This window comes from Zootoca vivipara, chromosome 8 (assembly GCF_965207765.1).
Source record: "Zootoca vivipara chromosome 8, rZooViv2.hap1.1, whole genome shotgun sequence".
Lineage (NCBI taxonomy): Eukaryota > Metazoa > Chordata > Lepidosauria > Squamata > Lacertidae > Zootoca > Zootoca vivipara.
In genome coordinates this window covers 74621508-74648906 of record NC_142591.1, presented here as the reverse complement: position 1 = coordinate 74648906, position 27399 = coordinate 74621508, and the positions used below count along the sequence as shown (strand labels likewise).

Genomic DNA, 27399 nt, shown 5'->3' with positions numbered 1-27399 from the left:
CTGGAGAACACTCAAACCACACCCCGCCCCATGTGTTATGGGGCTGAAAAAACGTGGTTTCTCATTGTGACATGTTTCTGTTTGGCATCAGTGAACATCATTTTTGTTAGTAATATAAGAGATTGCACATAGACTCCATTAAGGTGGGTTACTGGAATTTGTGCAGATTTAGTCCTCTTTATACAATCAGTGGGGCGAAATAAGCTTGTATCTAAGCGCTACAGTATTGATGATTTGGTAGAATTGGTCGAAATATGTCACCAGACGTATTTCTGATAGGGACACCGGGCTGCATGCTTTTATGCACCATGTATTGCCGATGGTTTTGTTTTTTTAAAAAACACTTGTGTCTTTAAAGATTTGCTTTAAAAAACAGTTACACCTTTCATTTGGTATTTTATTTTATTTTTATGTACAAAAATATTTCTAACGGCATTTAGAATAAAAATGGTCTAAAAAAATCAGTCCCGTTGATCTCTTTAAATGCAGCTCCTAAGTGGAAAAAGTCCATTTGCAGGCAGATGTTGTCCCTTCAGCTGCTCCACTGCGCATCTGTTGGTGGGGCTTGCTTTCCCCGAGCCTGCGACATGACCTTTCGCCTGAGCTGTCTAACTTCCATCAGCAACTCCTGCTCTCTGGATTCCAGCTCTTGCCGTCCTCTGTCTAAAGAAACTAACAAAAAAGGAAAGATGAGAATTAAAACCCCAGGGATTGCAAGCGTGGAACAGCAACTTTTGGGGGATCAAAGCGGCACAAAGTTATGTTTTATCTGGAAAGTGTAATTGCATGTGTGAAAAGAACATAAGACGAGTGTGCAGGATCGGGCACCTCGTCTGGCATCGTGTTCTCTCAGTGGACAGGATGCGGGTGGTGCTGTGGTCTAAACCACTGAGCCTCTTGGGCTTGCAGATCAGAAGATCGGCGGTTCGAATCCCCGCAACTGAGCTCCCGTTGCTCTGTCCCAGCTCCTGCCAACCTAGCAGTTCGAAAGCACGCCAGCACAAGCAGATAAATAGGTACCGCTGTGGCAGGAAGGTAAACAGCATTTCCGTGTGCTCTGGTTTCCATCACGGTGTTCCGTTGCGCCAGAAGCGGTTTAGTCATGCTGGCCACATGACCTGGAAAGCTGTCTGTGGACAAATGCCGGTTCCCTCGGCCTGAAAGCGAGATGAGCGTCGCAACCCCACAGTCGCCTTTGATTGGACTTAACCGTCCAGGGGTCCTTTACCTTTTTACCTCTCTCGGTGGCCAGCCGGATGCCTGGGGGAAGCCTGCATGCAGGACCCGAGTACCCACAGCACTCTCCCCACTGGTGATTCCTGGTAACTGGTATTCAGAGGCATAATGCCTCCAACAGTGGAGGTAGAAGATTATGTTTTAACAGAGGCATGGGAACCTGTAGCCCTCATCTGCCCCAACTACTATGGCCAATGGTGTTGGGGCTGGGGTTCATACAATTGTAGAGTTGGAAGGGACCATGACAAGTCATCTAGTCCATCTCCCTGCAACAGTGAAATCGAACCCACAACCCTGAGATTCAGAGTCTTACACGCTACTGACTGAGCTATCCCAACTTGCTGCTGCTGCTGCTGTGTGTGTGTGTGTGATGTGTTGCTGTTGCTTTTCTGTATCTTTATTTTAGATTTCGTTGTGATTTATGTGAAAATTGTTCAGTTTGGTTTTGCATGTTTCATTTATTGTTTACGGCTACTTTTGTTATGTTGTAGCTATGTCTTTTCTTCATGATGTGAGCCTCCTTGAACATGGTTTGACTTGCAGAAAGGCAGGATACAAATGAAATTGTGCATGCATGAGTTTCAGACCAGCAACAACATCTAGTCAGCCAAGGGTTCCTCCGGCCCTGTTTTTAAAAGTTTAAATCACTTGGCTTCTTGAAAATAAGCCACCCCTTTAGAAACTTATTCTGCCAGTAAACAGGTACAGTAGGTAGGGGGAAAACATTATACACTGAATTCTCAAAATATTTTGACAAAGTCCCTTGCCAAAAGCTGCTAATGAAACCTGATGAGAGATGTTGTGCTGAGTGTACTCTTATCCGATACAGACAATCCAGCGCAAGACAGAAAAAGATTTAACTGCTTGAATCTCTCTCCCTCCTTTGCCTTCAAGAGTGCTGAGACACATAAGGTGCACAAAGTTCATAAAACAAACTGGCCAACCTCCTGCAAATCAAGTTGAATCACCACATCTTTATTGGGGGAGGGGGAGATCGCATCCATAGCCATTCTCATCCACAGGATGGAGAACAAGCTATTCGTTTGTTCGGAAGGAGCCCAGAAGACTTTGCTTAGCCACTTACAGTGTTTCGATGCTTCTTCTGCTGGCGAATCATTTAAGCAGACGTTGCCAGGCTGTGATTGAGTCTTGCTGGGTGACTTGAGGGATTCTGAACTCTTTCGGGTCTGGGAGGCTCTCAAGTCGCGCAGTCTCTCTGCAGAAAGGGGGCAAGTGGGGGAACCAGGAAGTTCTTGCTAAGTTACAGGCACACTTTGAGCCAATGTATTCTTTTATCAATTTTACACCAAAGCCACCTCAACTTAATACCCTGAATCACAATGAAAATGATGCCATTTTTTGAGCTGTCACACAAAAGCACTTCATTTCTTCATAGAACATATTATCTGAATAATAATAATAATTTTATATCCTGCCCATGGGTTATCCGGAACTGTGTTTTGAACACTATCAGGATACTGAATACAGGCTTTCATATGCCACCTTGGTTCATTCCTACACTAGCCAAGACCTGAGAACAATCTTTAAGAGCAGGCATCCCCAAACTGCGGCCCTCCAGATGTTTTGGCCTACAACTCCCATGATCCCTAGCTAACAGCCAGTGGTTGGGGAAGATGGGAATTGTAGTCCAAAACATCTGGAGGGCCGAAGTTTGGGGATGCCTGTTTAAGAGCAACTCCATCATGTCAGTCTAACCTCAAGGCTCACAGAGTTAGTCTAGGTTATCTGTGAAGCAGGATGACCCAGGAATTATCAAATCATAGAGTTGGAAGGGACACGAAGGGTCATCTCATCCAACCTTCTGCAATGCTGGAATCTCAGCTAAAACATCCATGACAGATGGCCATCCAACCTCTGCTTAAAATCCTCCAGGGAAGGACAGTCCACAAGGATTATCCAGCCCCTAGTCTGTACACAATGAAGTAATGATGGAGAGATTGATAATGTGAACACATTGAACATATTATCAGCATGATTCCAGTGTACTACTGTTACCAAATCCCCTTCTTCCTCCAAAGAGCGCAAGGTGGTGTGAATGGGGGTTATCCCCTTTTATTTTCATTATAACCTTGCCAGAATCATTTAGGAAGTTTGAATCTGGGCTCAAGGTAACTTAGTGAAACTCAGGACAGTGGGGACCGCAAGTGCCTGGACCAAGGTCAAAACTTGGAGGGATGTGACTTTCCTGAAGTTGTGTAATACAGTGGTTTATGAACTTAATCCATTCCGGAAGTCCGTTCTTAAACCAAGGCACGCTTTCCCAAATGAGGCCTTCCGCCGCCGGTGCCCTTCCACCATTTGGATTCCATTCTTAGACCAAGGTAAAGTTTGCAAACTGGGATAATGCTTCCGATTTTGCTGAGTTCGTAAACCGAATCCTTCGTAAACAGGACTGTTCTTAAACCGAGGTACCACTGTAGTTAAGACAGTTGGACTACAACCTGGGAGTTCAGGGTTCGAATCCCCACGCGGCCATGAAGCTCACTGGGTGTCCTTGGGCCAGTCACCATCTCTTAGTCTGACCTACCTCACAGGGTTGTCTGTGAGGATGGAAGGGGGAGGAGGGGAACCATAAACGCCACCTTGAGACCCTTGGAAGACAAAGGTGGCATATAAATGTTAAAAGGTCTGCCAAAGCACTGTCAAAGGTCAGGGATTATGCGACCTGTTGCCCAAGGACATCTGGACGGCCACAGTTTGCTCACACCTATCGTATCCATGATATAAGCACACTAGCTTTCAAATGGACCACAAATGTTACCATGTGCTTCAACTTTGATGTTTGAGGTAGTATTAATTGGGGTGGGTGGGTGTGTTACAGAAATGCCTGAAGTAAATGAACGAAACACATGGACTGCATGCAGGAGGGCTTAGGCACTGACCAAAATAGCTGTCTTCGTCTTGGAGCTTCTCAGCCAATTCTACAGCATCGTTCATTTCCCGTTCTAGAAAGCGCTTCCTGTTGGCATCCAAAACAGCGGTCACAGCCTGCTCTGCTGCTAGCTGCTCTTGCTTTTCCAGGAGTTCATCCCACTGAAAGAAAACAGGGAGAGTGTCAGGGGTGTTGCTGGCTACCCTCGAGCAACGGCACTCCAAATCATCTTGTCTTTAAGACCTTTATTGTGGATATTATTTACAGTGCAAGAGCTTTATGAAAACATGTCTACTCAGTATCATCAGATTCTCGCAATGGCGCTTTTTGGCTCCTCCGCCAGCAGAGTAGTTTGGGGACCCCAAATCTCCGCCCCCTGCATTTGCGAGCCGCTGATCGCCTCAGTTCCAGGGTGAATTTGAAAGGACGCCCCTCTGATGTTTCCCCGCTAGAAACCTCTGCTGGCCCCTCCTCCCTTGCTGGTATCCAGTGCTCCTGGAAGCTGCCTGAGCCCTGCACCACTCTGCTCATTTCTTCCGTCCTGTCTCCTGCCCCTCCGCTGTTGTCAGAGCCGTTCGAAGAATTGGAGTTGATGAGGGGTGGCTGTTCCCTGTAAGCCCAACCCCTTACACAGAGAGAGAGAGAACAATTGAAGAAGGAGGGAGCAGCATCAGGGAGCAGCACTCTTGGGCAGTTGCCCATGGCCTCGGCCTTGAATTCCTGCAAAGCTTTCTACGAAGGCGATGGAAGGAGGTATAAGTGCAGGGATCCCAGCTGGGACTGCAGCGAGGAAGCCAACGGGCTGCTGCATTTTGAAGGAACAGGAAGCAACACACCATAGAATCATAGAATCATAGAGTTGGAAGAGACCACAAGGGCCATCCAGTCCAACCCCCTGCCAAGCAGGAAACACCATCAAAGCATTCCTGACAGATGGCTGTCAAGCCTCTGCTTAAAGACCTCCAAAGAAGGAGACTCCACCACACTCCTTGGCAGCAAATTCCACTGCCGAACAGCTCTTACTGTCAGGAAGTTCTTCCTAATGTTTAGGTGGAATTTTCTTTCTTGTAGTTTGAATCCGTTGCTCCGTGTCCGCTTCTCTGGAGCAGCAGAAAACAACCTTTCTCCCTCCTTTATATGACATCCTTTTATATATTTGAACATGGTTATCATATCACCCCTTAACCTTCTCTTCTCCAGGCTAAACATACCCAGCTCCCTAAGCCGTTCCTCATAAGGCATCGTTTCCAGGCCTTTGACCATTTTGGTTGCCCTCTTCTGGACACGTTCCGTTAGCCGCCCAACCAGAGCGACGCAAGAGGTTCATTTTGGCCCACGTGAACTGAATGAGTGGTCCCTCCCCATGCCCTGTGACCCAACTGCGTGCACCAGCAGAGGCACAAACGACTCTGGCTCAACCTCTCAGCACTCACTTTTCTGGCTTCCTCCTCTTTCATTGCCCCAAACAGCTCTGACTCCGCCATTCTGTTGTTACGGAGGTGCCTGGCCAGCTCTCGATATCGCAGGTCGCGATCCAGGTCGCCGCTTCGTTGCTTGCGCAGGATCTGAGTCCGCCAGTCCGTGTTAATGTGCTCTTGATCGGCTTTGGCCAAGCATTCTTCAACCACCTCAAGAAAAGAAAAGAAAAGATACCATTTGCATCAGGGAGAGAGACTGGCTTTCAGTCCGTTCCCTCGAGGAATGCGCCAGGCTTGTAAACAGCCACCACCTCATTGCTTGCCTATGAAGGGTGAAAATTGTCTGCAGGCAATCAAAAAAGGAGGCTTTGCAAAAAGGAACCACCACCACCCGGCCATTATCTGCAAATCACTAATAAATGGGTATATGTGGGTAGGTGGAGCAGAACTTTTGTGAACTTTCTGTGTAACGCTGAAAGTAGCCTGCTTTGCTTAAAAGACATCTAGAGATGAACAGGCATGTGAAGCCAGGAGAGACTGGCCTGGTTGGGGGCACAGAGTCACACTCCCCGACAGTAGCGTCACTACCATTCACTGATACAGTGTGGGGCAAGGGTGGGCACAAGATGCGGGTCACAATATTGATTATGAGTACTAGTTACAGGTAGGTAGCTGTGTTGGTCTGAGTCGAAGCAAAAATTAAAAAAATCCTTCAGTAGCACCTTAAAGACCAACTAAGTTTTTATTTTGGTATGAGCTTTCGTGTGCATGCACACTTCCTCAGATACTCTTGAAACAGAAGTGTCAGACCCTTATGTATATACAGAGGGTGGGGGTGGGTAGGGGAGAATGGGTGATGGGCTGATGGGAATGGTAAACCTGTAGATGGCTGTTAACGACTGCTGATGGCTGCAATTGGTCCTGCGGGGAAAAAGCAAGGGCTGAGGCGCTAAAGAAAGCTTGATCATGCATATTGATTATGGATTATGGGAAGTGTTGTGTGTTTCAACAGGAGGTTAAAAATCAGGAGCTACAACGATTTCTGCTCTTACTTGCTTTGAGTTCGATTCCCCGTCCTGCTCAATTTCAATCAGCCTCTGAAGGAAAAGGTCTTCGTGATCAGCCTTTGTCCGGCTCACATCCAGCTCCCCTTTCACTTCCTGAGCCACACTTTCCTGCTCTTTGAGTAGTTTCTGCCGAGGTAGAAACTTTGGTTAGAAACAAGGATGGCGTGGAGGAGTGTTTTTATCAGCTAGAGTTCGTTTTGTATCAGAAGCACTAACCAGGATAGATCTTCAAAAGGTACAAAAGGGACTGAGCGGCCACAGATCTCCCTTGCCGAACAAGAGGAGCTGGAGTGATTCTGCAGGTTAGATCAGCCAGATTTCTAGCCCGTTGCCAATTTGAAGCTCAGATCAGGCAGCACAGAATCAGAGAGGTGGAAGCGATCCCTGGGGGTCATCAAGTCTGACCCCCTGCAATGCAGGAATCTCAACTAAATCATACATATTTTTACCCTGCCCATCTGTCTGGGTTTCCCCAGCCACTCTGGGCGGCTCCCAACAGAATTAAAAGCACAAGAAAACCTCAAACATTAAAAAAACCTCCCTAAACAGGGCTGCCTTCTGATGAGATACTACTGCATGGTCCCAGCAAGTGAAGTGCACAAACCTGCTCAAAAAGCCGCCTTTGTGCCGTGAGCTCCATCTGCCGCACTTCTGCATCCTGAATTGTAGCAGCAGTTTCTTGCTCTCTCATAGACGCCTAGGACAGACAGAGACAGATATTGTTAGCCCAGAAGAGGAAGGATGTCCTTCTTTCGTTGCCAGCATCTCCATAGACAGTGGTACCTTGGTTCTCGAACTTAATCTGCTCCAGGAGCCCGCTCGACTCCCAAAACGGTTCAAAAACCAAGGTGCGGCTTCCGATGGGCCGCAGGAGCTTCCTGCACTCAACCGGAAGCCGCGTCGAACGTTCGGCTTCCAAAAAACGTTTGCAAACCAGACCATTTGTGGCATTGGGGAGCCAAAATGGCCGAGTATCAAGGCGTTCGACAACCACGATACAACTGTATATATAAATAAATACCGTATATTCCGGCGTATAAGACGGCTTTTGAACCCAGGAAAATCTTTTCAAAAGTTGGGGGGCCGTCTTATACGCTGGGTACAAGAATCTGCGGGCGCTGCATACGGTGGGGGGAGCTCAAAAACGGTCACGGCCACATCCCTGCTCTCCTCTCTATGGCTTTTCCCTTTTCGCTGGCTCTCCCAGCCTCGATTCTCTGCCTCTCTATGGCTTCTTTTCTCCTCGATTCTCTGCCTCTCTATCTCTCTCTCCTCTCTATGGCTTCTTTTCCCCTCGATTCCCTGCCTCTCTCTCTCCTCTCTATGGCTTCCCACTCTCCCACTCTCCCTCTCTCTCTCCTATGGCTTCTTTTCCCCTCGATTCCCTGCCTCTCTATCTCTCTCCTCTCTATGGCTTCCCACTCTCCCACTCTCCCTCTCTCTCTCCTTTCTATGGCTTCTTTCCCCCTTGATTCTCTGCCTCTCTCTCTCTCTCTCTCTGGTTTCTTTCCCCCTCAATTTTCTGCCTCTCCCTCCTCTCTCCGGCTTCTTTTCCCCTAGATTCTCTGCCTCTCTATCTATCTCTCCTCTCTCCTCCCTATGGCTTCTTTTTCCCTCTTAATAACTAAAAAAAAACCCCCAAATCCACCATTTCCCTTGCTGCAGACTTGAGTGCTGGAGAAGACAGCCTCCCCTCCCTGGCGATTATATCCCAAACTCTATATTTTAATTTGAAAATTAGGGGGTCCATACGCCCAGTCGCCTTATACGCCGGAATATACGGTAACAACACACACACACACACACACACACACACACACCAGGGTGGAGGGAAGCGGTATAATTAACCAATACAGCCTCTTGTAAAAAGGCATCTTCCACCTCTCAGCCTCCTCTTACAGCTTTCCTACTTGGATCTAGACCAGCATGGACTAACTTTTCAGGTCTGGATGAACCCAACCCCACAGCAAAGTTGTTTGGGGCTGGATCCACCCACTCAAACGATGGCTAGAGAATGCTCCATCAGCCCTCAAAGTAGCGACACCTGCTGGTTTCTGCACTCCACTTTCGGCTTGGTCCATACCCAAGCAGGAGAAAGATGCAGGAGAGGAGTTTAAAGGCAGAAGAGCAAAGCAGAGATGGGGAGCCTTAGGCCCTTCCCAGTGTTGCTGCTGGACAGAGCTTTACCTTTCTTGCAATTTCATCATCAAGCCGTTTCAGCTCCATTTCCCGCTGATCTTGCTGGTGCTTCAGGAAACGCCTCCTGGCGGCTTCCAGTAATTGCAGCTCCTTCACTTTCAGCTCTCGCTTCACAGCGGCTAATCTTCAAAATGCAAACAAAGAGGAATCAAGGAGGACAGGGAAAAAGGGAACCTCTTGTGCAGGCATCCCCAAACTTCGGCCCTCCAGATGTTTTGGACTACAATTCCCATCTTCCCCGACCACTGGTCCTGTTAGCTAGGGATCATGGGAGTTGTAGGCCAAAACATCTGGAGGGCCGCAGTTTGGGGATGCCTGCTCTTGTGATACAGAAGTGACACTGTGCATTAGCAGCCTTTTCTAAGCAGCTGGCCATCAGCCCCAGCTACCATTGCCAGGGATTAATGGGAACTGTAGCCCAAAAACTGATGTAGTGCAAAATTCTGGAAGCAGTTTCCTGCTGCCATGATTATTATTTTTCTAAATTAAAAATCAGATTTTAAAATTTTTAATCGGATTTTAAAGATAAAATGCTTCTGGAGGAAGAATCATAGAATCATAGAGTTGGAAGAGACCACAAGGGCCATCCAGTCCAACCCCCTGCCAAGCAGGAAACACCATCAAAGCATTCTTGACATATGCCTGTCAAGCCTCTGCTTAAAGACCTCCAAAGAAGGAGACTCCACCACACTCCTTGGTAGCAAATTCCACTGCCGAACAGCTCTTACTGTCAGGAAGTTCTTCCTAATGTTTAGGTGGAATCTTCTTTCTTGTAGTTTGAATCCATTGCTCTGTGTCCGCTTCTCCCTGCTCCATATGACAATATTTCTCCCTGCTCCATATGACATCCTTTCATATATTTGAACATGGCTATCATATCACCCCTTAACCTTCTCTTCTCCAGGCTAAACATACCCAGCTCCCTAAGCCGTTCCTCATAAGGCATTGTTTCCAGGCCTTTGACCATTTTCGTTGCCCTCTTCTGGACACGTTCCAGCTTGTCAGTATCCTTCTTGAACTGTGGTGCCCAGAACTGGACAGTTTAGAAATCTTTCTAAAGGTAGTTTTCTATTTAAGTTACATTATAGTCCAAAGACTATTCATCAGTAAATAAGGATTTGTTTTTAAGTTTTTCATGTGTACTAAAACTCTAAGGTTGTTTTTTTTAATCGTTTAACCACATCAGTTAACAAACATGGATATATATGCTATGATGTTATTGTTTTAGTCAAATAAATTGTTTAAATTGTTATTAAGGAAATGATTGTTTTTATCCTTCCCATAAAGTACAGCAGAAAAGTTGTCCCAATATAAACAGTTAACTTATTACAGTGGAACCTCATGTTACGTACCGTCCTGCTTACGAATGCTTCAAGTTACAAGCTCTGCTAACCCTGAAGTAGATGCTCCCGGTTGTGAACTTTGCCCAGGGATGTGAGTGGAAGTTGCGCTCCGATGGCGCAGCAACAGCGGAAGGCACCATTAGTGAAAGCACACGTCATGTTAAGAACGATTTCGGCTTAAGAATGGACCTCCGGAACTAATTAAGTTTGTAACCTGAGGTACCACTGTAAACCTCACAATAATTTCATAGTTATCTGTCTATGTATTTCTAACAGTATAACCAAATCAGTAATTTTTGATATAACTGTAAAAACTACTCTGAAAATTTATTATTCCAAAAATGAAAACCTTCACCTGGTTGTAAATATTAAGATTATACCAGCAAGGAGGAGTCTTTCTGCAAAAAATAATAATGATTTAAATCAAGTCTTACTGACTAGTGATTTAAATTGATTTGATTTAAATCAAATCTACCCTGCTCTATGACCCAATAACGTAGAGCTTTTTACAGATGTAATCTGAAGAGGGAAAAGATATTTTGCAAGGTGAAACATTATTTTTTTTGCAAGACAAGTTCATCTGTGGAACAGCAGTTCTTCCAGTAATATTCTCAAAAATTCCTGTGTTCAGTACCAGGGATGCTAAAATGGAAAATACCTCCGCCTTTGCTCTGCTAGTTTCTCCTCTTCCTTAAGCAGAATCTTCCTCCTTTGCTCCTCAGCCTCCTGAAGCAGCTCTTGCTTCCGATACCAAGTCTCATCTTCCATTCTGCGCTCGGCTGCTTTGGCCTCTATCTCCTGGGCCAATTGTCTGCAGAGAACAATTATAGGGAAGTTTTCAAATGTTTGATGTTTCATTTTGCTTTTACATTTGTTGGAAGCCGCCCACAGTGCGTGGGGTAATCCAGTTGAATGGACAGGGTCCAAAAAATAAAATAAAATAATTCTTCTTCTTATTAGGATTATTAATTTCAAACTTGACTGTTTAATGAAGCAAGAGTTCACGCAAGTCCATCATGCTTTCAGTTCAAAGTACAAAATAGTTCTTAATCTCAAATACTATACGTAGGCAGTACAGATCACTAGACTGGCCTAGATTATAAAGCAATGCAGGCTGAAGAGGGGAAAAAGTTTGCTGTACATTTGAAAAAAAAACCATTGTTCCAAAGGCTATACATTTATCTACATTCGTACCTCGGAAATCGAACGGAATCCGTTCCAGAAGTCCATCTGACTTCCAAAACGTTCGGAAACCAGGGTGCGGCTTCTGATTGGCTGCAGGAAGCTCCTGCAGCCAATCAGAACCCACGCTGGACATTCAGGTTCCAAAAGAATGTTCGCAAACCGGAAAATTCACTTCCGGGTTGCCAGCGTTCGGGGGCCAAAACGTTTGAATCGCAAGGTGTTCGACATCTGAGGTACGACTGCACTGGCAACAGATGGGCAAGCCCAAAAACCCAAGTTATTTTTCTCTTCAAATGTTCAGCTCTTCCCTCTCACAGGGGCACCCGCCTGTCAAAATGACACAAGGATGTCGGGTGGCCTGTTTACTTTTGCCGACATAGTTAGAAATCAAACCACATGGGCTAAGGAACAGTGATTTGCAAGTGTCATTAATCAATGGTGGCTGCATCTCCTCCCCTTTCAGCCAAATAGCCACCCAACCTTTGCAAAGGAGACCTCACTATTTCCAAAGGGCAGGAAATAGTTCCTGCCGTTTGTTCCACTGTCAAACTGCTCTTGCCAAATGTTTAGCTAAAATCTGCTTTCCCTGCAATTTCCACCCACTGCTTCTAGTCCGGAGCCACAGATAAATACAGTGGAACCTCGTGTTACGTACCGTCCTCCTTGCAAACCCTTCGGGTTACAAGCTCCGCTAACCCGGAAGTAGATGCTCCCAGTTGCGAACTCTGCCCCGGGATGCCAGCGGAAGTCACGTGCCGGCAGCAAGAGGCGCCATTAGCAAAAGCTCATCTCACGTTAAGAACGGTTTCGGCTTAAGGACGGACCTCCAGAACGAATTACGGTAAGTTCGTAACCGGAGGTACCACTGTAGGACCGCAACATCCCCAAACTGCGGCCCTCCAGATGTTTTGGCCTACAGCTCCCATGATCCCTAGCTAACAGGACCAGTGGTCGGGGAAGATGGGAATTGTAGTCCAAAACATCTGGAGGGCCGAAGTTTGGGGATGCCTGATCTAATGCAACTGATCTCCAACCAAGATGGTCCGAATCCTGCTTTACAAGATTGGGCTAGATTGCCCCCTTTAAGGGCAGTCCAGTTTCCCATCCCCCCCCCCCCGAGTTGCCAGTCATCTTTCCATCGGAACAGGCAGCCCAACAAATTCCCCGCTGCCACCCATTCAATACCTCTCTCTCAGGTACTCAATCTCATCCTGTCGGATTCGCTCTCGCTCCTGAGCCTGGTAATCCACAATGAACTTGGGGTACTTGTTAAAGACGGGGTACTGGCCCTTGGTCAGTGGCACAAAGTCCTCCAGCATGCGGCGGGGGTGGATGTCGGCCGGGGTGCATTCCATTAGATGGTAGGCCTCTTTCAGCACAGCGCCGATGTCGAGGTTGTTCCGATGGTGGAAGAAATACTGCAACAAAGGTGGCCTTTGGTTTAGGACAGAAATAAATATGGGGAGAATCCTATTTGGAGCTGGCTCAACTTTCCTGGGATTCTGGCAACTGGACCTCAGTCCTCTAGGCGCTGCTAAACTACAACACCCATCGTCCCCAACTGTCAGCGAGGCTGATGGGAGGTGGAGGCCAACAACATCTGGAGGGCCTTGAACCTGACGGAACCTGCACTAAAAGCATCAAAAAATTATACAATTTTTGTGCCCCCCGCTGCGTGCTAGAATTGATGGTTTGATGATTTTGTTTCTGCGTTTCAAAATCTTATAAATTTCAATTATGCTCCAGTCAAAATACGAAACCCTTATATCGCAACTGCAGTTTCAACGACTTTCATTTGTATTGACACATTAAAGGATTTCAACACCTACAGATGAAACATTCAAACTCTTTCTTTCCTGTGTGTGTGACAATTATTCTGTCCATAGTGTTTCTTCCTGTCCTTGTAATACATTATATCTATCTTTTGTCAGTTGTTGCTTTCTCCAGCATGCCTTGGGTGGCGCAAGTGTCCCATTGTTGTTTCAGAAGTACTCCATTGCTCTGTCCCTGGTTCATTGTTTTGCAGCTGCAAAAGTCACACTGTCCCAATAAATTTCCTGTTTTCCCTCATAAAGGCCCTGTCCCATGCCTTATAAGAGCTGCATGAGGGCGGAAATCAACAAAAGAGGGGGGAACTGCAACATCTCTCCCTCTCAAAGAGTCACCACGTGGGGGTCCTGTCCTCCTCATTTACATTTATTTAGCAGATTTAAATCCTTCCTCTCCAAGGATGGCAGTAGCATACATAGGGCTACCACCTTCTGTCAATGACACAAAACAGTTAGGATGAGAGGTGACCCCTCTTGTGCTCTGGATTTGCGCTGTCATGCCACACAAGGATTTATGGTCCACAGTTGGGGCCCCCTTCATGCTAAGTGGCACTGACTTTCACCTAGAGCAGTGATCTTCAGCCCTCAGTACTCAGATATTGTTGTTAAGACTACAGCTCCCATTATCCCTGACCATGGGACTAAGCTGGCTGGGGTTGATGGGAGTTTTAGCCCAACAACATCTGGGGACCGAAGGCTGAAGAATGCCGGTTGAGAGCAAGGGTGGTTAACCAGGGTCTCTCCAGATTAGGGATGGATAGACACATTAGGATCTGGTCTGTCCCAGTTCTGTCCACTCCAATGCTGAGCAGAGTCTGAAAGGAAAATCCGTAAGAAATCTGCACAGAAACATAAAGGCAATGAATAAATACAAGCACAAATAGTGCTTACATAATGGTCTGAGGGCTGCAGAGCTATTTCTTGCCTTTTAGGAGGTTATAAAAACAGTTTATCTGCCTATCTACAGTCTGGGAGTGGCTGGGCGACCTCTTTTTTGAGAAATACCTTTTATCAGAACAGAGGCAGCCCTGCAGCCATCGGCCTACCTTGTAAAGACTCTGGCAAGACTGCAGATTGTGAAGTGGATCCGCGATCTGATACAGGTTGTAATCCACCCAGATCGAGTCAGGCGAGTATGCTTTGGAGTACCAATTTGGTGGATTCCTCCCACACTCCCTACTCCAGATGTTGCTCCACTATTCCTCCAACGAGCTCCAGACAGCATGGCCATTGGCCAGGGATTATAGGAACTGTAGTTCAGCAACATCTGGAGGGTCACAGGTTAATCACCCCGATATAGAGCTTAGCTTAGCTATCTACCAGTGTGGACTGGGTCGTGCAGCAAGATCTCGGCTCCCAGGTGAACAGAGCCGGCCCCATGAATAGAGACCACCAGCAAGATGCTCACCTCAAAGTCTTCCCTCTGACTGCAGTGAAGCAAAGGAGCTCTGGAAGAGATGATGTAAGCAGCAACCACCATCAGAAAGTAGGAAGGGTGGTTGGAGAAGATGTTATCGAACATTTTCAGCCATTCCTCCCTTGTCAGAACCTCCGAGAACATGGTTTCCAGAAGAGGCCAGGCGTAAACCTGGTGTCAGGCGGCAAAGACAATTAATGGTCACCTAAGCACAACACATCGAACAATCTCATCCCAATACCGTTCCATGCGAAAGTTGAGTACGTATTTATTTTTAACCTGTGATGTTATATTGTAGCTCATGAAATGCTGGAGCAGCTCTTTGTCATGGTGTGCCAGTATGTTTTCCACCATGCCGAGGACGTTGATTGGAGGGTTGGGGAAAAACTCGAACCAGTGCTGACACCAATTAACTAAAAAGAAAAGAAAAGAGCTCATTGCATTAACAGCAGCACACAAATGCAATTTCATCTGCAGTTTTGGTCCCACCAATGACTAACTCATGTTGGAGAAGTTGGTGGATGCAACAAGGGGGCAGTGATATTGAATCTTTCTCCCGAATGTGCCTTCCATTCGACATTTTTCAATGGCAGCGTTACACGGCGTGACATTTTGATGCAGCTCCCGCTAGGATGGGAATGGCTGCCATTCAATCTTATTGGGAAAAGCCACCTGCTGTGCTTGGGGACACTTTTGAGCAGTGCAAAACCTCTCCCACCCATTCCTAATACTGGGTAGCCCAACCCTTATTGACAGAGGGGCTCTTAGGGGTTGAATGTGCCTCTGTTCGGGGTACACAGAGATATGCAGCACATCCCACAGAAGTCCTCAGCATACCAGCCCTCCCTCCACCCATCGCAACAAGGGGCATTTTGCTAGCTGGTAACAATTCCCCCCTTTAATGGACTCACACATCCTTTACTGTGGAAATCGAGTGGATGCTGGACCCCATAGCTGCGCCAGCAATTCACAGCTCTCTGCTATTTGCATGCGGTCTCTTGGAAGCTACTTCAAAGGCAGTGCCTGTGCTTGGACAATCGTAGCTTGGCTGAATTGCAGCGTTTCCCAAACTTGTGTCTCCGGCTGTTTTTTTTGGACTACAATACCCACCATCCCTGACCACTAGACCTGCAGGTTATGGATGATGGGAGTTGTAGTCCAAAGACAGCTGGAGACCCAAGTTTGGGAAAACCTGGCTTACCGGAACCAACGTATAATTATTCAAAGACAGCCCACGGTACAGGAAGTGTGTCGTCATTCAAGAGCGCTCCTGCCTTACCTATTACAGTAGCAACCACTTCAAAGCAGATGAGCTGATTGTTCTGGAAGAGTTTGACAAAAGGGAAGGCCAACAGGGGGACGTAGGGCATCTCACCAAAGATGGCAGACCAGTGAGCTAGAGCAGATAAGGTCCTGTGCTCAAAGAAAAGTTGGCCAAGAAGAATCTCATTTAGTGAAGAGTTAAAATCAGCCTTAACCAAGCTGGCGCCCTTTGGACGGTTTGGACTATAACTCCCACCAGCCCTAGTCAGCGTGACTGAGCTAGCTGGGGCTCATCTTCCCTTCCTTCCCACCTGAAAACATGCCCATATTTACCTTTGTAGGACTCTCAAGAGTTTCCTGCTTTTAATAGGGTATTCATTCTGGAGGTGCACAAAAGCCGAATGGGTCCCTTTATCCAACAGGCTGCTAAAGGCCAAGTGGTTTTCTGGGAGATGAAGTAAGGACCGCCAAACAAACATCCTGTAACGACAAGGGAGATTTGCAGACACAGGCCAGTTTGTGCAGAAGCGGCAGAGCCACCATGCTAGCTTCCCAACAGGTGTGGTCACAGTTGCTTACTGCAGCGTTTCTCAACCACTGTTCCGCGGCACATTACTGTGCCGCGAGATGGTGGCTGCTGTGCCGCAACGTGAGGCAACGAGAAGGGCGATTTGCGGCCGCCAATAGGCAGCGCTGACCCACCGGAAAGGAAGCTGGCCGGGTCAGTCTGGAGGGCGCGAAGGGTGTTTCTTCGTCATCTCCTCGCGCTCGCTCCCTGAGCGAGGCAGCGCTTCATGGCTGAGGCCGCCTCCTCGCGCTCTCCCTGCGCGCTCAATGGAGAAGGCAGCGGCGGCAGCGGCGCAGGGCGGCGGGGACTCTGGAGCAGCAGCAGCCCCGTCCAGTGGCGGCAGTAACAGCAGCAGCCGCCCCACCTCGGCGGGCTCCTCGCCGTCCTCCTCCGCCAGCCGGGGAGGGCTCTCGGGCCGCCAAGGAGCAGTGGCGGCGGCTACACCAGCGGGGAGGCCGGAGGGAGGCGGCGGTGGCGGCAGCAGCAGCAGCCCCAGCTCAGCCGCGGCCAGCCCAGGAGGGAGCGGGGGGCTGGCGGCAGGCAGGACGACGGAGGCGGTGTTCGAGGGCTCTCTCAGCAAGTACACCAACCTCATCCTCCCTATTCCTCAGTCCCCCACCCATTCCCAACCCCCAGGATTTGCCCCGTCTTTTAATGGTGGTGTGCCGCGTGATTTTTTTGACGGAACAAGTGTGCCGTGGCCCAAAAAAGGTTGAGAAACACTGGCTTACTGCGAAGGATGAGGCAGCGGAGAGATCAGCAAGGTGCAAATACATCGGCAGGAGTGTCTCCGCCAGAGCATATGCACCGCGCTGGCTTGCCCACTGCCTTGCACTTGTGGTAAGCAGCAGCAACCCCCCTGCTGTGGGGCTGGTGTAGTGGCTCCACCTCTGGTTTGTACAGACATCAGGTTTGTACCCCACACACCTGTATTTTGCAGGATACTCCCCAAATCCTTTCAGCAAGGTTCGCAGCCGCTTCTTGTTCAGTCCATCGGGCAGCTCATTCTGGAACAGGAGCCACAAAGTTATTTCTTGCACCGAGATGGCATTTTCCCGCCCTGCTTCTCTCTCCTCTCCAATCTCTTTCCTCCGTTTTGAATTCTGCACCTTGCAGTCACTTACTGCGGGCCTTTGTTATGATCAAGCTGCCCTTCTTTTCTGTCCTTTGCACTTCAGATCCCCACCTTGAAATGCCATCTATTGATTTTCAAAACCAGCTGGGTGCTGCCCTAGAGTGGCCACGCTGCAAGGCACAACTTTTGAGTGGCGAGAGGGGTGTTCCCAGACTGGGATGCTTGCATCTCTCAGGCGGAACTCATCTCGGCCAAGTTGTAAGGGAGAAAGAATTGGGAATTGGGAAGGAACGAAATGTGGAATGTAATATGTATCTTCCACTTTTTTTAAAAAAAACTCAGAAACATACAGGTGAAACTCGGAAAATTAGAATATCGTCAAAAAGCCCATTTATTTCAGTACTGTAATGCAACTTATTATTTTTTATTTCTTTTAATTTTTAAAAATGCTTTCTTTTGGAAATTCCACAGTAATAAAACAAAGTTACAATAATACAAAAATAAACATCGCTATTACATTTCATTAATTACATTCCATTTATAATTGACCCGCCTAACAACAAATAATTACAATTGCAACAAATAAAGGCTTGACATATCTTGCTTTGCATGTCATGCATCATATATTGGTTTCACCTTTTAAGTTGTGTTACTGAAATAAATGCACTTTTCGACGATATTCTAATTTCCCGAGTTTCACCTGTATATTGGGGAGGAGTGCCTGCCTTGGCTTTAGTGGTCGTAGCTGAGCAGAAATTTGAACCCTGGGTGCCCTATTTCCAAGGAGGACGATTTATACTAGCGTCCTCCACCATGGTGGCATCCAGATGTTGGACTCCAACTCACAATGGCCCCAACCAGCATGGCCAACACGTCTAGAGGGCATCAATGGTAGGGAAGGCTGTTCCATACAGTCACAGTAGTGACGGCCTTCTATTTCTTATTATTTTATTAATTCCACCCTTCCTCCTAAGAAACGCAGGGTTTCCTACTCCAGGAATCAGATCCTGGCCCTGCCCTGCCAAAGGTTCTTACCTCTTTATCCTCATGCGACACATCTGACTGCGGTTTTATAGTTTTGGTTTGGATCTTTCCCCTTTTTGATTGCCAGGGCCTCTCTGAGATGCCGGGTGTCACCCTCACGGTCAGCTTGTTAGTGTCAAATTTGCTTTTGGATGACTCTTCAATCACTTTAAATAGAGGTGGGGGAGGCTAAAAAAAACAGAAAATCCAGGAAGGAGATCCATTAAAAACCTTTCAAGGCCGGAATACAGAATGTATTCTGTAAAACCCAGCTAAAAGTCTAAATAATCCTGGTCACTGCCTAAATACAAACCAATATGCTGCTGAGTAAGAAATGTAGAGGTTATCTAATTCTAGAAGCCTGCCTAAATTCTGCCCTATAACTCACAAGAGGCATTAGTGGGTAAGGCAGTTTCCCAAAGAATCAAATCTGGGTTGATCATTTTTAAGCTTTTAAAGTAGATATTTCCCCCCTCGATTCATTAGAATGGCGTATATCGATGTGCAGACTAAATTAAGTAGTTACCAACCCACTTTAAATTATAAATCAACTCGTAGCCATTATCCTCCAGGGAGAACTCTTTACCTGGTTTGAAGTCAGAACTCTGAGGTGTATATTTGCTAAAGTAACACACATGAGATATTGCTTGCAGGGGGAAAAAAACCACTGGTTGGGCGGAAGGGTCCTGTGCCCATTGATTTTCCATTGCAACCCCCTCCTCCCGCACTCAAGCCATAGCTCTCCCACAGCAGAGCATTGGAACCAGAAGCAACTCGGACCAGGGGAAAACACATTCAATTGCAGGCCTAAAGCAACAGTCGGCAGGGACTTCCTAAAGAATGCTGGACTGGATGGGCCTTTGGTCTGACTCAAAAGGATTTTTATGATGTACCTTGTTTACTTCTTTTGTCAGTGCCTGGACACTATATATGTTAAGGCTGCCGTTCTCCATGACCGCTGCAATGTACCTCCCATTAGGGCTCACGGCGACAAGGCCGATTCCCTCCTCGTGGCTGCCGACTTCAAAGAGTAGCTTGCATGTCCTTATGTTGATGACTCTCATGATATTATCTTGACTCAGCACTCCAAGAACCTAGAGGGCAAAGAAAAGGGTGTAAGAGAGCTAATGTGGAACGGACAAAGAGCTTAATTTGCTTTATTTAGCAAACAGACATAACAACGCTGTGATCCTAAGTAGGACTTCTATCTGGGTAGGCGTGTGTAATTACTATGCAGTAATATTTTGTAGGCAAGAAAATGGTTTTCATTTACATATGCAGACTCTAATGCAGGCACCCCCAAACTTCGGCCCTCCAGATGTTTTGGACTACAATTCCCATCATCCCTGACCACTGGTCCTGTTAGCTAGGGATCATGGGAGTTGTAGGCCAAAACATCTGGAGGGCCGCAGTTTGGGGATGCCTGCTCTAATGCAACAGGTTTTTTTAAAAATTATGCAGTAGAACTTACCCAGCCTCAGAGGAGGCTGCCCACAGCATCTCTTATCATAGAATCAGTCTTGGAAGGTACCCCAAGGATCATCTAGTCCAACCCCCTGCAATACAGGAATATGCAGCTGTCCCTTATGGGGATAAAACCTGCAACCACAGCATTATCAGCACCAGGCTCTAACCAACTGATCTCTACATAGGTCCCAGCTCTCAGCTTGCCTCCTTTCAAGCAAGGATATAAGATGAGGCTGCTGGATCAAGCCAATGGCTTTTCTAGTCCAGCATCCTGTTCTCACTGTGGCCACAATGTTCCTCGGAAGCCTGCAAGCAGAACTTGAGCGCAACAGCAATCTCTCCCACCTATGATTCACAGCAACTGGTGTTCAGAGGCATACTGCCCCCAACTGGGGAAACAAGAGCATTGCCATTCATAGCCTTATTGGTACACTATCAGGTGGCACATCCATAGCACACAAAAGGCTTAAGAACGCTTAACATGCTTAAGAAGAAAAATTGCTGAGCACACTTCCCAATTTCAACTCAGGATGGAAAAAAATTTATGTTCCCAGGTGTCAAAAAAGGGTTATTTATGTATGCTTCTACTGCAGCCTGTGTACGGTTATCCCTCAAAATGGAAAACGAGCGAGGTCCCAACCAAAGAAGGATGGCAACTCAAGTTGACAGAACACGCAAAATTTGCAGACTTAATGTAAGAAGAACATACGTTTAAAGAAGATTGGAAAATGTTTATTGGATATATGGGAAATAATTGTGTGCAGCTGAAAACACTGGAAGCATTAAGATAAATGCAACCGTGTAAATAAGTTTGGATGGATGCAGTAATGGAATACTGATTGGCAGTGCTTTTTTCTAAAAATAAATAAATGTTTAGGGCTTCTCTCAATGAGGCCAAACTTAGATTCTCAAAATGTTTAAGGGTATGCGTTCCCCTGCGTACCCCCAGAAAAAAAGCACTGCTGATTGGTATAGTTTTTGTAAAATATGCAGGGATTTATATGTAAAATGAACCATGGGAAGAAGGGAAGTCACTGATATCTTAAGGATATCAGTGTTATATTTTGTAAGAGGATTTCTTATTTAAGTTTAGACAAGCCTTTTGTACGCCACAAGCAGTTTAAATCCTTATTTAGAAAGCAGCCTATAAGGTTGAAGGTTGGTCACTCAAAGATATATCAGTAATGTTTATTTGAATACAGTCTCTGTCCTTTTTATGTGTTAAAACTTTATATCCTAAGAGTTAGATAATTTCTCATTACAAACATTTATGTTAACTTTTACATTCCAGCTGATGAAGAATCATCGAAACAGGGCCTTGTCCTGATGTTGATATTTACTGGAAGTTATCCTGAATAAAACTTTGTGAATATTTTTTGAAATTATCCTTTCTGGCCCGAGTTCTTGCAATTTTTCGTTTACTTCTTTAAAAAAAATTAGGCAAAAAATGGGTGTTGTCTTATACAAGGATAGCGAATGCAAATTGGGGACGTGCAATTAATGGCAGCAGCAAGCAGGAGATTGGCAGCAGTGATTGGGTGGGTGATTGGTGGCTGCAGCAAAGCCTACTGGCGATTGGCTGTGGCAAGTGGGTGGGTGTTGGTGGCAGCGAGTGGGGAGACACTTGGTGGCTGCGGCAAGCTGTGTGATTGGCAGTGGCTGGGGTAAGCGACTGGCAGTGGCGGGCAAGCGATTGGTGGAAGTGACCTCCCCCACCCCCACCCCAAAAGCTAAACAACTTAATTTCTTAATTGTGGGTTTAAAAAATAGGGTTTGTCTTATACATGGGGTGTGTGTGTCTTATACACAGAAAAATATGGTATGTGCCAGCTATCACCATTCTGTTTTGAACTCTGCCACCCACCTGATTAGAACCACCGTCAAAGCTGTCTGGGAGGAATTCGAGGTGGCGAACAGCTCGCACTTTGGTGGGCATCTGGATGATCCTTAGAAGCTGCTTGGATTCCAAGCACCACAAGTGAAGGTGGTTTGATTTGCCCCCCGCTGCAAGGACACGGCCATCTCTGCACCCCAAAACAAGACATAGTTGACGTGAATGGAGGGGAAGGGTCACAGCGCAGCGGTAGAACATCTGCTTTGCATCCAGAAGGTGTGCATGTCTCCCACCTGACTGTCTGGATAACCGACAGCCTGACTCAGTAAAAAGCACCTGGCTCTCCCAGGTGATTGGAGGCAAGCACCTCTGCTCAACAGCAGAGGAAAAATAAGTCAAAAGGGATGAGACATTGACCAGAGGAGGAATGACTACTGGGAGGAGTGCAGAGAGAAGAACCCCCATGGTACATCTGTAGCAGCAAAATGAGACGCTTTCAACTGCCCCAGCTACAATAAAACAGGTCTCTCCCATATCAGTCTCTACAGCCATAGTATAAACTGTAACCTTCCAACAGTTTGACTTCATCACCGAAGGCGCAATCTATTGTCTCTTAAGACACACGGATGCCAGAAAACCTAATCATAACTCAGCATTACTTAGAAGGACCTCTGCATGGTTGAAGAGTGTGAATTACCTTGTGACAGCAAAAACTTTATAGCTCAACGAAGATCCTTCGACGGGCGAAGGCAGCTGAAACTTGCAGTGAAGCGTATCAAACTCCCAGGCAAAAATAGTGTTATCTTTAAAGCAGCTGAGGATGGTGTTACTTAGTGGAAGAAAGAAAACCTGAAATCACAGGGAGGAAGACTTGGAAACAGTCCTTGCATTAGAGCAGGAAGCACCTCCAAGGTACAGGATTCTAAAATATGTGCTTCCAAATTTCAACTGATCTCTTACACTTCTATAATGTGATAGGACCACGTGAGCTTCAAGGTACCCGAGTACTAGGGCTCCAGGAGAACCTGGGAAATTGTGGAAGTCTGGCTTGAGTTTGGGCAGCACAATCAAGCTCTGGCAAAAGGAGGAAATATAGAAAGCAAATACTTTGCAACAATGGCTGGAGCAGACCATGTGGTACTGTCTAAGCCTCTCTGAAAGCTTCCAAGTGCCAAAAAGGTTGGCAACCTGGGCAAAGGAAAGATTTCTTTGGACTGACCTTCTGAATGCCCACAGACTGGCGGACTTGCAGCTTTCTTTTCCTCTGAAAAGTGTCGAGATCCCAAAGCTGAGCTGTGTCGGTAGATGACGTGATGGCATATCTACCGGAACCATGAATGGAGATCGAGGACACCGAAGATTCATGTCCTCTCATCCAACTAACAAGTTCTTTGGTATCTAAGGAAAGAAGAAGAGCAAAGAGATAAGACCTAGCACACAGTCTAATTCAAGCCTCTGGGGGAAGTCTCAGCGGTGTCCGGTGCAAACAGGGGAAGCCATATGAGAGTTGGCTGTGGCAGAGATGGTTCAAAGACAGCGTTTCCACCCAGATTCACTTCCAGCCTGAAAGGTGAATCACCTGTCAGATGATAAGCGCCCCCCCCCCCAGTGTCAAAAACGACCAGTGGAAATACTATCATAGCACATATTTTGTTACGTTTTCCACCTTTGGTTTATTAATAAAAATGTGTTATTGTTTTAAAAAGGAGAGCAGTGGAGGTTGGGTCAGTTCTGGATCCTGCCCTCAGGCTGAAAAAGGTTCTGTACTCCTGATTTTATTCAAAGATAATAAAACTCCAATTCTGAGGTTCCTAAACTAGTCCATGGACCTCCAGTGGTCCACAAGGATCATTCTGGTAGTCCATGGTATATTAGAGGATTTGTGACTGAAGACAAGAGATGGGACACCTCTTGCATTAAACATCAACGTTGCTTTTTAACTGCTGTATGGTTGTTTTTAAAATAAAACAACTAAAAGTCACACAGCATCTAGATCACCACATTACAACTGCTACAACAGGCAGAAAAGCCATTAAAGTGATCCACCAAGATCCTCAACAATTTTCAAGTTTTCTTAATTTTCTGCGAGGAAAAGTTGAGAACGACAGCTCTAGTTTTATCATCACACACATGAGATGAAATAAAGAGACACTGAGAAGCAGTCATATATAAGGAATGCAGGTTTTGCCCAATACCTGTATCGAAGCATTTAATGGAATAATCAGCCAAAGCCACAAGGAATTCTGTTTTCCTGCGGAGATTAAATGCCAGAGCAGTACAAGCTTGCATTGTTCTCTGCACCAGTTTGAACCTATTTGAACAAATCAAAATTATTACTTCAGAGGACAAGGAAAACTCATTGCAGCCATAAATCAAAGAGTGATTGTGGGTAAGACACATGCCTCAATATGGCCTTTGTGATTATATCACAGGCTATATAGTAACCAAAAGACAATCCTATGAAATGAAGAAGAACAGTTGTTAAAACCAACCAAAGTTTGTGAGGTTAAAATGACACAATAAACCATGGTTAGCAAAAACCAGAAGCAAAAGCTTCCAAACTGCTATTTGCGCCTGTTCTTGGCAACAGGGTGGGCAGTGTTTGAGATAAGGCTTCCTTAGGCTTGCTTTTGCAATACTAAACTATGTTTTAGAGTTACGTGCAAATCAGCCCAGTTTTGTGAGTATATAAACAGCTGGATAGGAACTTACTAGGGCCAGGAGGGGTAATCTAGAAAGAGCTCACCTCTCTACTTCATGCTTAAAACTCTGCTAGTGTATGTATCCCTCTACTGACCCACGTTTTATATATTTTTAATCAGAGGACACTAAAAGATCAGAGATAAAGAAGCAGCACTTACCTGTTGCCCAACAAGTCAAAAACATAGATATTCCCTTGATGATCTCCGGAAAGCAGTGCATCTCCGGAAGTGTCAAAAGCCACATTCAAAAAGCGAATGGTCTTGGAATGATAGCCTGTGGCACTGTGAATAATATTTACGATGACTCTGAAAACAAGAAGCCGTCATCAGCATGGTATTATGAAGCGGTGAGAGCACCTTCCCCTACTAAATAGATGCAGATGGGCCTAACTCTGCAGAAGAAACAAGACGCATGCAGTCAAAGCCTCACTTCCAAATCCGTCTCTCTGGTAAATACAGAAATGTGGTGTGTACAAAAATATGGACTTTATCCTTCCAACTTTCTTAAAGCCGTTACAGAACGTCTGCTTAGATGGGGCAAAGGTTCAGAACAGAAACATGCCGCATGGGTAAGGCCGTTTAACGTGAAAAACACCAACAGATAAAAATGCGATAAAAAGAAGGGCCAAGTAAAAAGTGACATAACAATAAGAAAAGAGAATTAGGCCAGGCATAGGCAACCTTGGCTCTCCAGATGTTTTGGAACTACAACTCCCATGATCCCTGACTACTGGCCCTATTAGCTAGGGATCATGGGAGTTGTAGTTCCAAAAACATCTGGAGAGCCAAAGTTGCCTATGTGTGAATTAGGCTGTCTGGAGCTATACAGGGATTGAGAAGGAACCAATCCCATCTCCCAATTTATTTTCCTAATTACCCAATGTTCTTTAACACGCATTTTAGGCTTGCTTTTATATAAAGCACGCTGGCAAACGAAATGACTCAATCCTGCAGTTCTTTCTGCTCTACTTCATTGATTTCCTAGGGAATAATAAAAAAATGCACCCAAACTTTCTGGGATTAAGGCTTACGTCGTTCTTTTGCCACTGACCAACCGTGCAAGACATTGGAAAGGCCAATTTAGTAGTGATTGCATTGGAACCGAAAGAGTAGCCTGCTCTTGGACATGGGAGCTCCACTGATGACACCCAAGGACAGGATGCCCCCCCCGGAAAAAACCCCCACAACCACCCTAAAGCCAGTTTCCCCGCACGGTTTACCCCTGCTGCGTGGCCGGGGAGGGCTTGCGGTGCCAGATCTTGCCCTCCTCCCGGTTCCCCAGGTCCGAGCTCTGCATCCTGACAGTGGAAGAAGAAAGAGGCTAAGCCGCCGCCGCCTCCCGCTCGAAAAGGTTCCAACCGCCCTGGCCCCGCCCCGCGCCAACCGCCGCTCGCCTTCCATGGCCCCGCCTACTTCGGAAGGCACCCAAATCCCGCCGGGGGTGGTTTTTTTTAGAGTGCCTACCTCCCCTTCTTTGAAGGCTCCCGGACGCCAAAAGGCAGGAGAGGCTTCTATCTCTTGCGTCCCCCGCTTCCTTCTCAGGGTGGGCTAATCCACCCCGTTGCATGCCGGGAGTTGTGGTTTCTTTTCAAAGAGGGAGGAACCCGCACAGGTGGAAAGTGGGCTTGGCTGTGGGGATAGATTCAGGAGTCTTTAAAGTTTGTCTTTATTGTTTAGCTAGCTGCAATATTCCTCCTCTTTGTGGTAGAAACCGATTTAAATATATGTATTCTGTGTTTTTATATTCTGATTGTATCCTGTGAACGTCCTTGAGATCGGCTGGTGTGGGGCGGTGTATAAATGTAATAATAATAATAATATCACTTGCTTTAAAAATAAAGCGGACTTAACCGCCCAGCGTAATTAGAAGGCATCTCATGGTGCAAGAATAATCGATCGGAAGGGATTCCGCGGTCATCTAGTCCAACCCCCCTGCAATTCAGGAATATCATGGAATGCATACATGGCTGAAGGCCATGCAACCTCTGCTTACAATTATTATTATTTATTAAATCTGTATACCACCCTTCATCCAAAGATCTCTGGGCGGTTCACAGCATAAAAAATACAAAACACAAAATGCATAATGAGAACAAGAACAAACCAAACCGATAACCCTCCCTCCAAGCAAGGAGAGTCCACCATCTCTCTTGGAAGTCTGTTCATGCGCCTTTTAAAAATGCATTGTGGTAGGTAGACATTCAAGAGGGGCAGCTTCCCAGTACCCACGCAGAGGTAGAGATTTGCTAGGCTTGCTACACGTCACGAAAAATCCTGACATGTCCTGGCTTTCGGGTGTAAAATTAGGGTCGGGGAAATTTTGCCGAATTGGGAAAATATCAGGGAAAACCCAAATGTATTACAATGTGATGGAAAAAGCAGCGGAAACAGCTCCAGAAGCTTAAAACCACTACCGGTATTTGTAGCTGAGGTTTCCCCCAAAAAGCAACGTTAGTGGTTTCCTTAAAAAAGGTCAACTCTGCGGGTGTCAAGAATTGCAGTTTTTGAAATATGGCAACCCTAGAAATCATTTGCGGTTAAGTTATAATCACCCCTTCAAAATGTTTTACATATTTATACTCATCCAGATCGGCTTAGAGAAGAGAGAGAAAAACTAATGCACTACAATTGAAGTGTCACACCCCCCTCTGATACTAGTCTAGTAAGCCAGTCTGGGATATTATATGCTTGAAAATGGCATTTAAATAAAGCGCACTTATTGAACGTTAGTGCCGCCGCGGCTTGCAGCAAACAGGGATGAGTTGGGATCAGGATAAGCAGTTAAAAAAATAAATTAAAGCCTCTGTATGTTTACTTCCGCGTTTCTATTTTTTCCCCAACACGCTCCCACGTGTATTGGAAAACAGGGGTGAGAAACGG

At 46.3% G+C, this 27399-nt stretch overlaps 1 protein-coding gene across 4 annotated transcripts; it reads right to left on the bottom strand.

Moving 5' to 3' along the window:
• Positions 1 to 376: 376 nt before the first annotated feature.
• On the bottom strand, positions 377 to 26148 carry TBC1D31 (TBC1 domain family member 31). 4 transcript variants are annotated; one of them, XM_035126159.3, is made up of 22 exons: positions 25984 to 26148; positions 24679 to 24825; positions 24013 to 24128; positions 23037 to 23215; positions 22515 to 22666; positions 21848 to 22007; positions 19410 to 19610; positions 18529 to 18705; positions 17346 to 17425; positions 16184 to 16330; positions 15867 to 16000; positions 14867 to 15000; positions 14579 to 14758; positions 12527 to 12759; positions 10815 to 10967; positions 8802 to 8937; positions 7219 to 7311; positions 6600 to 6740; positions 5563 to 5757; positions 4140 to 4290; positions 2321 to 2452; positions 377 to 672 (listed from the first exon to the last, which is right to left on the bottom strand). In XM_035126159.3, exons 3-22 carry the CDS (start codon positions 24104 to 24106, stop codon positions 533 to 535), a joined length of 3012 nt encoding a protein of 1003 aa, XP_034982050.2. In that variant the 5' UTR covers positions 24107 to 24128; positions 24679 to 24825; positions 25984 to 26148; the 3' UTR covers positions 377 to 532. The 4 variants fall into 4 exon arrangements, with proteins under 4 accessions (XP_034982050.2, XP_088532523.1, XP_088532522.1 ...); XM_088676397.1 differs by having other exon boundaries at positions 22515 to 22646; XM_088676396.1 differs by lacking the exon at positions 25984 to 26148 and adding an exon at positions 25740 to 25890 and having other exon boundaries at positions 22515 to 22646.
• Between the last annotated feature and the right edge of the window lie 1251 nt (positions 26149 to 27399).